Raw genomic sequence first — 12,286 nt, 5'->3', positions numbered from 1 at the left:
AATAAATGAATAACTGATAGCCATATGTAAAAAAATGAATCATGATCCCCTCCATCTCACATCATAAACGATTCCAGATCAAAATGTAAAATATCAAAACAATAAAACTTCTAGAAAACACTGAGGAATATCTTCATGACTTCAGCATAGATCTCAAGACACTAAACATGCTGCCCATAATGAAAATAATTGAAAAATTGGTCACCCAAGAGCTCTGATGGAGGTAAGCAGTAATATTTTGAAAGAAATCTTTTTTTTCTGAACAGCAGTTCTCAACAGTAGGCTTAAAATATTCAGTAGATCATGTTATAAACATATGTGCTGTCATCCAGGTTTTGTGTTTCCATTTATAGAGCACAGGCAGAGTAGATTTGGCATAATTCTTAAAGGCCCAAGGATTTTCAAAATGGTAAACAAGCACTGGCTTCAAATTAACGTCATCAGCTGCATTAGCATCTAAGAGAGTGAACCTATCCTTTGAAGCTCTGAAGCCAGGCACTGACATCTCCTCTCTAGCTATGAAAATACTAGATGGCATCCTCTTCCAATAGAACATTGTCTCATCTACATTGAAAACCTGTTGTTTAGTGTAGCCACCTTCATTAATTATCTTAGTTAGATCTTCTGGATAATTTGCTGCAGCTTCTGTATCAGCACCTACTGCTTCAACTTACACTTTTATGTTATAGATAGCTTCTTACCTTAAACCTCATGCACCAACCTCTCCTAACTTCAAACTTTTCTTCTATAGCTTCCTCACGTCTCTCAGCCTTCACAGAACTGAAGACAGTTAGGGCCTTGATCTGGATTAAGCTTTGGCTTTAAGGGAATGTTTGATCTATCTAGACCACCAGAATTTTCTCTATCAGCAATAAGGCTGTTTTGTTTTCTTAACATTTGTGTGTTCACTGTAGTACTTTTAATTTTCTTCAAGAACTTTTCCTTTGCATTCACAGCTTGGCTAACTGGTGCAAGAGACCTAGCTTTTGGCCCATCTCAGCTTTCAACATACCTTCCTCACTAAGCTTAATCATTTCTAGCTTTCGATTTAAAGTGAGAGATGTGCAACTCTTTCACTTGAACACTTAGATGTCATTGTATTAATTGGTCTAATTTCAATATTGTTGTCTCAGGGAATAGAGAGGCCCAAGGAGAGGGAGAGAGATGGGAATGGCATGTCGGTGGAACAGTCAGAACCTACACAACATTATTAAATTCACCGTCTTTATATGGGCATGGTTTGTGATTCCCCAAAACAATTACAATAGTAACATCAAAGATCACTGATAACAGATCGCCAAAACAAATATATGAAAAAGTGTGAAATATGGTGAGAATTATTAAAAGTAATAGAGTCATGAAGTGAGCAGAGGCTGTTGGAAAATAGTGCCAATAGATTTGCTCAATGCAGGGTTGCCACAAACCTTCAATTTGTAAAAAATGCAGTTATCTGGGAAGTTCAATAAAGCAAAGAATAATAAAACGAAGTATGACTACAGAAAATTAAATAAAATTTCTTAAGTCTATTACATGCATTCTCAACAGGGATGGTATCATCACCAAAGGGGCAAAAATTGGTTCTTGAGGGAGAAAAAAAATCTTAGATATTACAAGGTTTGTGGCTATCCAAAGCTCAACCTTACTTAACAAAATCCTATTCTTTAGTATTTCATTTCTCCTGTTATGTAGAAATCAACATAATTTTATTTTAATTAATCTACTTTTAGCATTCTTTTTAGAGAGTAATTATAAAAAGAAACTGGCTTACATACAACATAGAGACATTCAATAAACGTTTGCTTATGTAGACAGATTATAAAGTAACTTGAAAATGATCGAGTTGTTGGACAAGAAAACTATGGCCTAAATAAGTTTCAATATTTATTCAAAGTTACAGTGACAGCACAGATTAAAAACCTGTTTCAGGGATATCAAGACCACCCTCAACTTTATGGGTTCCCTAGCATGACCCTAGACTAATTGATAACACATTATTTGGGGAAAAGAATAAGAGGCATAGGATGATAAAACCCCTGATGCCTCACTGTTTGTTCAATCACTCATAATATGAAACAGCAGGCATGTTGCCATCTGTCATAGTAAGTAAAAGTAAATGACAATTAGAAATGAGAGCTCTAACCATAGACAAGTTGAGTCACTCCACCACAATAAAGTTCAAAATAATGTGAAATCGTCTAAATGCACAATTCCCTGACTGTTGTTAGCCAAACTGCACCCCCCCAAAACTAAAGTAAAAACAGTTTCAGGATAGAAACTGTTGCACTGACCCAGATTTCGGCCAGTCTAATCCAACATCAGGCTGCTAACCTCAGAACCATCTTAAAAGAGAGAAGCATGCTGCGCAGCAGATAACTGCATAAGCACCTCTGTTTACCAAGATGATTTAGGTGGCAGGGGGACAAAAATCAGGCAACTACTGAAACCAGGGGATATAGTATAAAGTCGTCGTCTCACTTTTGGATCAATATAGCCAACTCGCTAAAGAACCTTTATTAGTATGGCTCGTAAGAATGGTTAAGTTAGGAGCAGTCTATGGTTTGGAAAACCATGGCAGGATATGGGCTAATGAAAGACCCACAGCTCACTACTAAGCAGGCCTGAATGGCTGTGACAAACCCAAACACATAGCAACCTAATCCCAACAAGACTACTAGCTAACACAACAGATAAAAAAGAGCTAGAAAGTTTGTTTACCCTGAAAAGGATAAATGTCCTGTCCCTCCTTCACATGCAAAGTGGAATACTCCAGATAAAGTTGGCTGATATGCAGCAGATGCAGGCCATACCACACTGGCTTTATATGTAACGACCAGGATATCCAACCAGTTAATACGCCTGCCACCAGGTCCTGGTAAATACTGTAATAAGGTCCTTCTAAATGGGTCCCCATGTAACTTTAATGTTAGCATCACAAAGAAAACTGTTCAGAATGCTGTACTCAATTTGCTATCTCAAGCTTCCTTTTATGGGTCTTGGAGATGATACTAAGAAAATTAGAATTGTTCAAAAAAAAAAAAGGGTAAGGGAGATGGCAAATCTATCTGTCCCAAAAGAGTGGAAGCTTTTAGTGGTTACTGAAAAATTGGATGAATAAAGCAGACATTGATGGGGTTGAGGCAAAAGTTTTTAATAGAGCATTATGAGCGATTGGGTGGACTGATGGGAGCTACTACTGGTCTCCCAGCATTCAACGGCCCCAAACAAATCCCAAACAGAGAAGCAGATACGTTTTTATTTATGGTCTAGAACAGGGGTGTTCAAACTTTTTTCAACGGTTTTCACCAAGGGCCATATGCGGTAAAATACAGAAACAGCCGGGCCACTCACTGGAGGTGAAGCACGTATCGCCTCACCTGGTTTATTCAAGTAAACTAAATATATTTTTGGAATTTGCTGCAGGCCAATTAACAATGGATCTCGAGCCGCAGTTGGCCCGGGCCGCAGTATGGACACCCCTGGCCTAGAACAACCAATTAACTACCAAATTCAAATGATGAGCTTCCTCAGGCCAATAAAACAGTAAAGACAAGTTTCAATTATTAAGATAATGCCTAATAAACTAGGCTAAAAGATGGAAATTAATACAAATCAATTAACTGTTTTGTGGAATAAACTATTGGATTCCACCATCTTCCAAAATAACAAAATTAAAAGTAATGTAATAACAAAATATCATTATCATATTCATATCATATCATATTCATGGCAAAATATTTTAAATTTGGTATCAGGCATTGGACAAGGTATAAAAGAAAGATACTCTCTAACACTGTTTTGAGAAGTATAAATACAACTTTCGTAACAATTTGGCAATATCAAGGTGTGAAACAGCATGATAGTTTTATATGCAGACTTGGCTTGGCTACAGTATCCACTTATTCAATCAAACACTAATCTAGATGCAACTGTGATGGTATCTCGTAGATGTAGTTAACACCTACAATCAGTTGACTTTAAGTAAAGATTATTCTCCAAAATCATAAGGACCCTCATCCAATCAATTAAAGGACATGTAAAAGCGAAACAGGTTTTCCTGAAGAAATTCTGCCTCAAGACTACAGACAGCATCAACTCCAGCCAGAGTTTGTAGCTCAACAGCCTGCCCTATAAATTTCATACTTACCAGCCTCCATAGTTGTATAAGACAATTCCTTGAAGTAAATTATATATATGAGATTGTTTCTCTGGACAACTCTTGACACATGCAGTTTTTAACCTTTTAATTCCAATAAGAATTTACTTAGAAGTCTTCCAAAATATATGTATAAAAGCAGTTTATTGCAATACTGTTTTTAATATCCAAAAAATAGAAACAATTCAATGTTGCTTAAAAAATACAGGGCAGATTACATATTCTGACATGGGAGGATGTCTAAAATATGTTATTTTAAAAAGCAAGATACAGAATAACTTAGTTATGTATACAAAATGAATATAATTACATTTACTGATATTTATAAACACAGGTTGATATGCACACTGGTAATTCCATAATCTGCTCAATTTTTATAATTTCAAAAGAAACTGTTCACAAAATTACCCGTTGGGAGAATGACTTGGAGTAGAGGAAGTTTGACTTTTCGCATCTCATATACAGTCTTGTATATGTTTTAAATATTTTATTAAGAGAATGTATTACCTATACTAATTTGAAACAAAATCAACAGGTTTAGATAGAATGAGCCTTTGTAATTTTCTTCTTTGTACTCTTCAGAACTTAAAATCCTCATTTAAAAAATTAAGTCACATGTTTAACATGACCAAATACTGTTCATAGCTATCAGAAATTACAGTCGATACCATACAAATATGGGAAAATGGTTAAGAAAGGTTATATTTAAAAAAGAATACAAAACTGTACATATGGTAGGATTACAACTATGTAAAATAAAAACGGAAAAAGTATAATAGAAGATAATAAAACACCGGTAATTTTTAAATAAAATATGGGTAGGAAATTTGTTTTCTACTCAAAGTTTAACACTGTAATACATCTTTTTTGTATTATTTCATGTTCACATAGTAAAGGAAATTCATGTACTTAATCAGTATATTATTTTCTCAGAGTACTGACTTGCAAAACATGAGTAATTCAAATTATTGTTAATTTTTAAAAAAAAAATGCTATTGTGATACCACTAGAAAGACTGAGAGGTTAGGACAAGGGAGGGAAAAAGATATTCTGGGTTGCTGGTAATATTTTCTCTCTCCCTGGATTTGGGCTACACAGCTATTTTTTCTACAATAATTTATGTTTCATACATTTTCCTGTATGTTTGTTGTATCTCACAATTTTTAAAAGAGTGACAGAAAAGTATCTATTTATAGCCCATCTGTTATATCAAAGAGTAAAATAACTCCTTATAAGACAAAATCATTAGAAATACAACCTCTGATTCCTTGCACATCTTCTATTACCTCATCTTTGTCACTAACAAAAAACAAAACAAAAATCCATAAGCTTCCCTCTTCCCTCACCGACAAGCAATTAACAAGTCATGCACATTTATTTTCTGAAATGTCAAATCTGTCCCTTATTCCCTTCTCCAAGGTTATTGTCCTATTTGGGTCCCAGCACCTCTTGTCTGGACTAACAACACTCTCTCCTAGATTAATTCTTTCTCAAACATTTTTAATGCAATACAAAGCAAGAAATATAATGTTTATCATCTAATTTCAGTACATAGTAAAGAGATACTTTTATATACAACTAAAACAAGCTTCACAAAACAACACTTACCTTATTACTTGCAAGGCTCTATGATCTATCCTATCACATGCCATTTTAACTAATCTATTTAAATTGTAGTGGTTTCAACCCACTATATTGATTTATCATCCTATTAGTGTGTGGTAACCACCAGTTTCAAAACGAATATCCTAAGTGATCACTTATTCCTCAAATCAAAATATTTCCTTCAACCAACCCTGCCACTGCCTACATTGTAGCCTACCACTTCTCTAAAACGTACATGATATACCTCACCTATTTAAAAACATTCAATGGTTTCCTATTATGTCCTAGCTAATAAAATACCACCTCCTAATTGAGGTACGAAACCTTCATATCTCACCACTCCCTTTCTCAAAAATCAGTCCCTTCTTTTTTTGTTCACACTCCATTCTGCCCAAAATACTCAGTCTCGCTTTGTGAAAGTAGTTTTCTTTGCCCAGAAATGTTTCTCCATTCCATCTGATCATAACTTTCCTTCAAAGCTCAGCCTAGGTACCCTCCTCTATGAAGTCTTCCCTCCTACATTCTCCTATGCCTACCTTCTGGTACAGTTAGTTGTACAAAGAAATGCTGCTGAAAATAGCATATCTAGTACAAAAAATATCTATCAGAATTACTAAATTTTAGGGGCTTACAATTCTTTCAGATCAAGTTTTCCACTTATAAATATGGGGAGGGGTTTGGGAAGGAAGAGAGATGAGAGACTGGAGGCATGTTAACACTAAAATGTGCTATGCATCATTTTATGTATTTCATTTAATTCTCAGGATATTCTACTATTAGTAGTAAGGTAATAAAATCAGTATTCGTGGTAAAATTACTATTAGTAGTATAGTAGTAAAGTAGTAATATAGTAGCAAAATCTACTATTTTCCACTTTTCTACTATTTTCCAAGGCAGACAGCAATCGCATTTTATAGAGATTTAAAAACATGCCAAAGGTTACAAATGGCTGGCGTCAGAATTCAAAAATCATCCTTTCCGCCACATTATGCTGAGGCCCCAAGGAGAGGTAAAGTGGTTTGCTTAGTCCAAGTCACACAGCTGTTAATACCTGAAAATGAACTAGAACGTTAGGCTCCTGTCTTTTTAGTCATGTCTTACTAAAACACATGGTAACCTATCAAACATTGTACATCTTTGATAGGAGCCTATCAAACATTATACATCTCTTAGCCATAGTCAATATATTCTTAGGTCCTACCACCCACTTAAATGCATTATTATAAAACACTGAAAATAAAGAGAAAATACAGGAAATAGAAAACTGGACCTAACCACTGATATTAAAAGTTATGCTGAATAAAAACTATGACCCCTTATATGTATCTATAAGACTCAAGGTTCCTATGAATATTGTATCCTTCTGGTACCCTAAATTTATCTAAGACTCTTCAGAAACTTCTATCATATAAAGTAAGGAACAAACTCATCTTTTTAAAAATGGGAAGGAAAATTAATTATTAAATTAGAACACTAAAATACAACAGAGCAACTGTATATATTTGGCTTTTGATTCCTCATTTAAAATAAAGAATATTCACTATTAAATATCACTAGTAAAATAAAAGGTGTTATAGATTTTTAATAGAATATTTCAGTAACTACTTTAAGGGAATATAAAAACTGCTACATAGCTACACAACCTAACACAAGTACTGGTTTCCAAGATAGTGTATGTATACTTAAAAAAATAATGTTAAGGTTTCAAAACTATGCATTCAAAAACATACAAAAACTTGTGGAACAGCAGAACAGTTTTTTAAATGCTTTTTAAATGTTCTTGTGTAATCTTTACAGGTGAATAAAATTTGAACGCTCGTTACAAAAACACTACAATTATTTTCTTATTTGTATTGCACATTAATTGGAAATTTCAAAGAAGAGATGTGTTGTTGATTTTTTGATTCGGGCATCCAATATATATAGTACATGCTCAGTAGCAATAATTATGAGCGATAGGATTTATTTCATTCTCACATAAACCTTTTGAGGTAGAAGTATTTGGATCCATTTTACAGCTTAGAAAAGTTAAGTAACTTCACCAGGATGACAAATCTAGTCAAGTACAAAGCCGGGACTCAAAACCAGCACTATGTTCAAACCCCATGTTCTTAACCACTATAGTATACTGTTTATTGAAAAACTAAGTTAACATAATGTAACATATACAAATGATCTCATCCAGATCTTGTAACAAGAATAAATGTTTTAAAATGCCAAATCATAATTAAGGTCTTTCTATCCTACCTTTTCCATCATCTACTACAGGCCCCACATTTGAAAAAAACAATTCACATAATAAGTTAATGAAAAAAGCATTGACCAGCATTGCAGAGAGAAAGATCCAGAGACAACATACTGGAACATTCCAAGCACTGATTCATCAACTTTTTTAGAAGGAAAAACAATTTTAAGAGTCTCCTGAGAATTATTTGTTGGGCCTAAGAGATCTCACCTGATTTTTTATTCCTTTATACAAGGACTATCCAAATAAATAGAGACAAATTAAAATTCCACATCTTCAAATAAGATAGGGAATTGTTACATAACAAAAGGAGTAACTATCTTAAAGGAAAGCTGAAGTGAATCCCTTTTCTAAAATAACGTCAAATGTAAAAAGTAATATAAATTTATGTTCAGGGGAACTTAAAATCTTTTTATGAGCCAAAGCTTTTATTTTTAAGAAATTAATTTTTCACAAACATGGCTTCCCTGATTTAAGTTTAAACTTTTCTTGATCTAGATCCATTCATAAGATGGGTTCTCATTCCAGATCTGCCATTTAGAAAGTGGAAGTTCAGTTTCATTAACTATAAAATACATGTTAAAACTCTACATCTCCCTCACAGCATTGTTGTTGGGCTTCATAAACAGTAAAATATTATTAAATACAAAGCAATCAAAATGGTATTGTTTATACCTACTCCGCCTATTCTAAGGTACTGTACACCAAAAAGCTCACCACCCCTTTTATGCTTTATTCTTTTAATCTTGTACAGATAGAAAAACGAAGTAATTAAATTTATTAAAACCTTATCTAAAATGAGATACACTATTCCATGTGTCTTAAGTTTCCAGCAAAGACTGGGCCCTCTACCATTTTGACTGCATTAAAGTCTTTTGTGCTTGCTTTTGGAAATTCTGTTATGCTCTGAATAGTTCAGCTGGCAGGAGTAACTGCCAGGTAAGAAACATATTACTAGAATAAGCTTCTAAGGTATGTTTAAAGCATATTTTAAATCACATAAAAATTTTTTAAAAAAATTGTTTTTGAAAAGAAACGGGCTGTATGTGTTACTGATACCGACTGTTTTAATCTGTTGATTATATGATACATACTTCCACTCCTGAAATGTGATTTATATCTTTACACTTCAAAAAATAAAAGCAAATATAAAAAAAAAAATCTCATTGAGATTTATTAAGTAAATCCTGAAGCATCATAAAAGCAGAGTTTGTAGTGACCTAGAATGTGGGAGTCATATCTAAGTTGAGAGATGAATAACCACCTATTCAGCTTAGTAGTTGTCCCCGCTTCTGGATCAAAAGCTTTGCTTACACATGGAGGGATTGTATTTCTAACTAATAATCATCCTTTAGGCAAAATTAAGTGCTAGAATTTACCTTCACTTACAAATAAGTATATTAGAAGTTTGGCTTATGAGTTGAAAGGTCTTAAAGTCAGAAGAAGCTACATAGACAGAAGATTCAATCTCAAGTACTTGCCAACAATCAAAAACAGTTTGATGTTTACCACATTTTTGTGCCCCCCCCTTTTTTTTTTTACCTATATCCTGGTTTTACTTCACTTTCATAGGAAAGGAAACAAAAAAAAAGGGAAAGTACCTACCTAAACGATTGTTTGGGAGTTTAAATGATAAAAAATATAGATCACCTAATCCAAACCTAGTATCTCATGGTAGCTATTACTGTTCTACAAATACATCAACAGAAACTCCAATCGTCAAAGCTTCAAACTTTAAAATCTCTGCTTAAAAAGTAACTGCTTTGCGAGCACCAGTTGGTAGCATGCCTTTAATTAGTATGTTTAATTAATAACCGACTGACAGAATACAAATCATTTTGATAAATATAAAAACCTTCTATAGCAAACTAGTTAATGAATAAAGAACAAAACTCTGGTGTTTTGATTAATTTTCCTTCATTAGATATATAATTTTTTAATTACAAATGAAAATCATTTTGGATTCACTATGTACTATGTAGTTAGCTAATAAACACTCCCCTAAATTTCAAGAATTTTGTCTAACATTTTTTTTAAAAAAACATGCTCAAAACTCTTCTAGGAATTAAGAACTGAAACTAACACTAAAGAAAGCTTGAGTGTCAGGAACTGTTCTGGGCCCTAGGGCACTGTTCATGTTTTATTCATCTTTGTATATAGGTGGCTACTTTAGCAAAGAATCTGAGATACTGTTAATAAAACTGCAGAATAATTTAGTGAACAAAACAAGGCAGATTAATTGGCTAGTTCAAGTGATAGTCTTACGTTATTGCTTAGATTTGAAACAAACCACAAATATCCTACCCTTTAAAATGATTTTGTTTTGTGTTTGCAAGGGAAAAGAAGGTTCATTTTCATTTAGTTCCTGAAATTCCAAAACTTAAAAATGAGTATTCAAAATAAATTTCAAGTATACTAAATCATAACTTATTAGAAGTTATTACAAAACGCCTAGATTCTTAAGAATTTGTTCTCCTAATTTTTGTCTATGAATACAGTGGGCAAGAAAAAGAAATATTCACAAGCCACTGATCATTCTAACATAAGATAGTTCATTTCACTAATACGACTAAAAAAATTCATTAATATGGATCCCAATAAAGCAATGTGTGTAGTGCTCCCTAAGAACACAATCTAGTAATGCACGGACACGGGTATTTGGAATCGAATACTTTCGCCAATTCGAGGACTTGAAAGGGTAAAACGCAGGGTCCGGCATAAATGGGAGTAAACCGTTGGGGGAGGGGAGAGAAGGGAAAGGAAAAGATCAGAGAGGATTAATTACTGCATCCTTTGCGAAAGGAGTAGAAAAGGTTGCTTGGGCCGATTGGCGAGGACCCCTTGCAAAGGGGGAGGGGCGGAAAATGTTCATTTTGCATTTAAAATGGACAGGGGAGTGGGAGGAGGGGCAACTATCAACAGGAATCCTCCCGGCGGGGAAGGGGTGCGTCACTTACGTAGCCGCTTCCACAGAGGAAATATGCCCCCAGGACTACCTCAAGCAAGCAACTGGGAAAGAAGGGGGAGTGACCTTCCTCGGCGTGACGGGGAAATACACGGTCACATCTCAAAGGACTGAGGGAGAAGACATTCCCGTCAGCTCTCTCCGGGAATAGAAGGGATTGTGAGACCACCCAGGGCTTCGTTAAGGTCGTGAAAGACCCAGGGCTGAGGTGTGGGCGTTACCTGCAGGGTCACCTCCTGAGGGTCCCAGTGCGGCCGCAGGTGTTGCAGGAGTCGCAGGGCCCCCTCCCGGCAGCGCTGCTCCTCCTGATCCTGAACCGTGACGTCCAGCTTGGGGACCTCCGGGGAGCCGGGAGGGACGTGTATGTAATTGGCCATGGCCCAGGCGACGGCAGAGACTACCACGACGACGACCGCGACGGCGACCACGAGAGCGGCGGGCGCCGACAGGCTGGTGGATCCTTCCGTCCCGGGGCGCCCTCGCGTGAGGGCTGGGGGCGCTCAGACTGACGGGCGAGCGGTAGGAGAACGATTGGAGGCGGCACTCCTGCCGACCCAAGTCTGGACACCAGCTGAACTGAGCAGTGGTTGTTCACGGGAAAAATTCCTCTCATCTGCGTTCGACCGCCGGTGACCGCGGAGCATGCCGGGACTGGCCTGACGCTGGCGTCACGCGCGGGGCGGAGCCTCTCCTAGCGTCAGAGCGGAGGCGGACTTTCCAGCCGTTAGCACAATGGGCCAGCTGTCTGGGGCTAGATTCCTCTGCCATTATCAGTCTACCCTGCGTGCTGCTAGTCTGAAAAGCGCAGACGTCCCCCTCCGGAATGAGCCCGAGCCCTGCCAAGACCCGAAAGGCATTGAAGCTTTAGCTCACCTGATCATGAGGGTCTTGGGGTCTGGGTTTGAGGTAGGGATGAGTTTTTCTGGGAAGCTGGGACGCATCCTGCAACAACCAGTAGATCAGCCTCTGAATTTGGCCTGAGGCTGGGCAAGATTAATTGGATCGCCTTGATCTGGGTGCTGCTGTGTACTGGGGACCTCATAGTTGGATTGACAACTAAATTACTATGAGATGTATACTGAGATCACGGTATATGGAACAAACAGTTAAGATAATCCGTTAAGACAAAGACAGCACTTCCAGATTTATTTTTAAGGTCAAGTGTTTGACCATACTGAGAATTATTCAGAGCAGGAAAATACTTGTTATAATAAACAATATAAAAACAAAACAAACAAACAAAAGAAAACATAGTCTGGGATGACGATGGAAGGGAAGGAAAACAGTTTCCAGGTTCAACACTAGACTGGCTGGATGC

General features: G+C 36.3%; 1 protein-coding gene across 1 annotated transcript in view; it reads right to left on the bottom strand.

The window, feature by feature from the left end:
* The window catches only part of ETNK1 (ethanolamine kinase 1), a 55,809-nt gene extending 44,197 nt beyond the window's left edge, over positions 1 to 11,612 (bottom strand). The window contains exon 1 of the mRNA XM_033116651.1: positions 11,190 to 11,612. Within this exon, the coding sequence (XP_032972542.1) occupies positions 11,190 to 11,345 (156 nt within the window). The 5' untranslated portion in view covers positions 11,346 to 11,612. The remainder of the gene's footprint in view (positions 1 to 11,189) is intronic.
* Between the last annotated feature and the right edge of the window lie 674 nt (positions 11,613 to 12,286).

Source organism: Rhinolophus ferrumequinum, chromosome 10 (genome assembly GCF_004115265.2).
Source record: "Rhinolophus ferrumequinum isolate MPI-CBG mRhiFer1 chromosome 10, mRhiFer1_v1.p, whole genome shotgun sequence".
Classification (NCBI taxonomy): Eukaryota; Metazoa; Chordata; class Mammalia; order Chiroptera; family Rhinolophidae; genus Rhinolophus; species Rhinolophus ferrumequinum.
The sequence above is the reverse complement of the archived record's forward strand: the minus strand, read 5'-3'. Positions and strand labels throughout refer to the sequence as shown.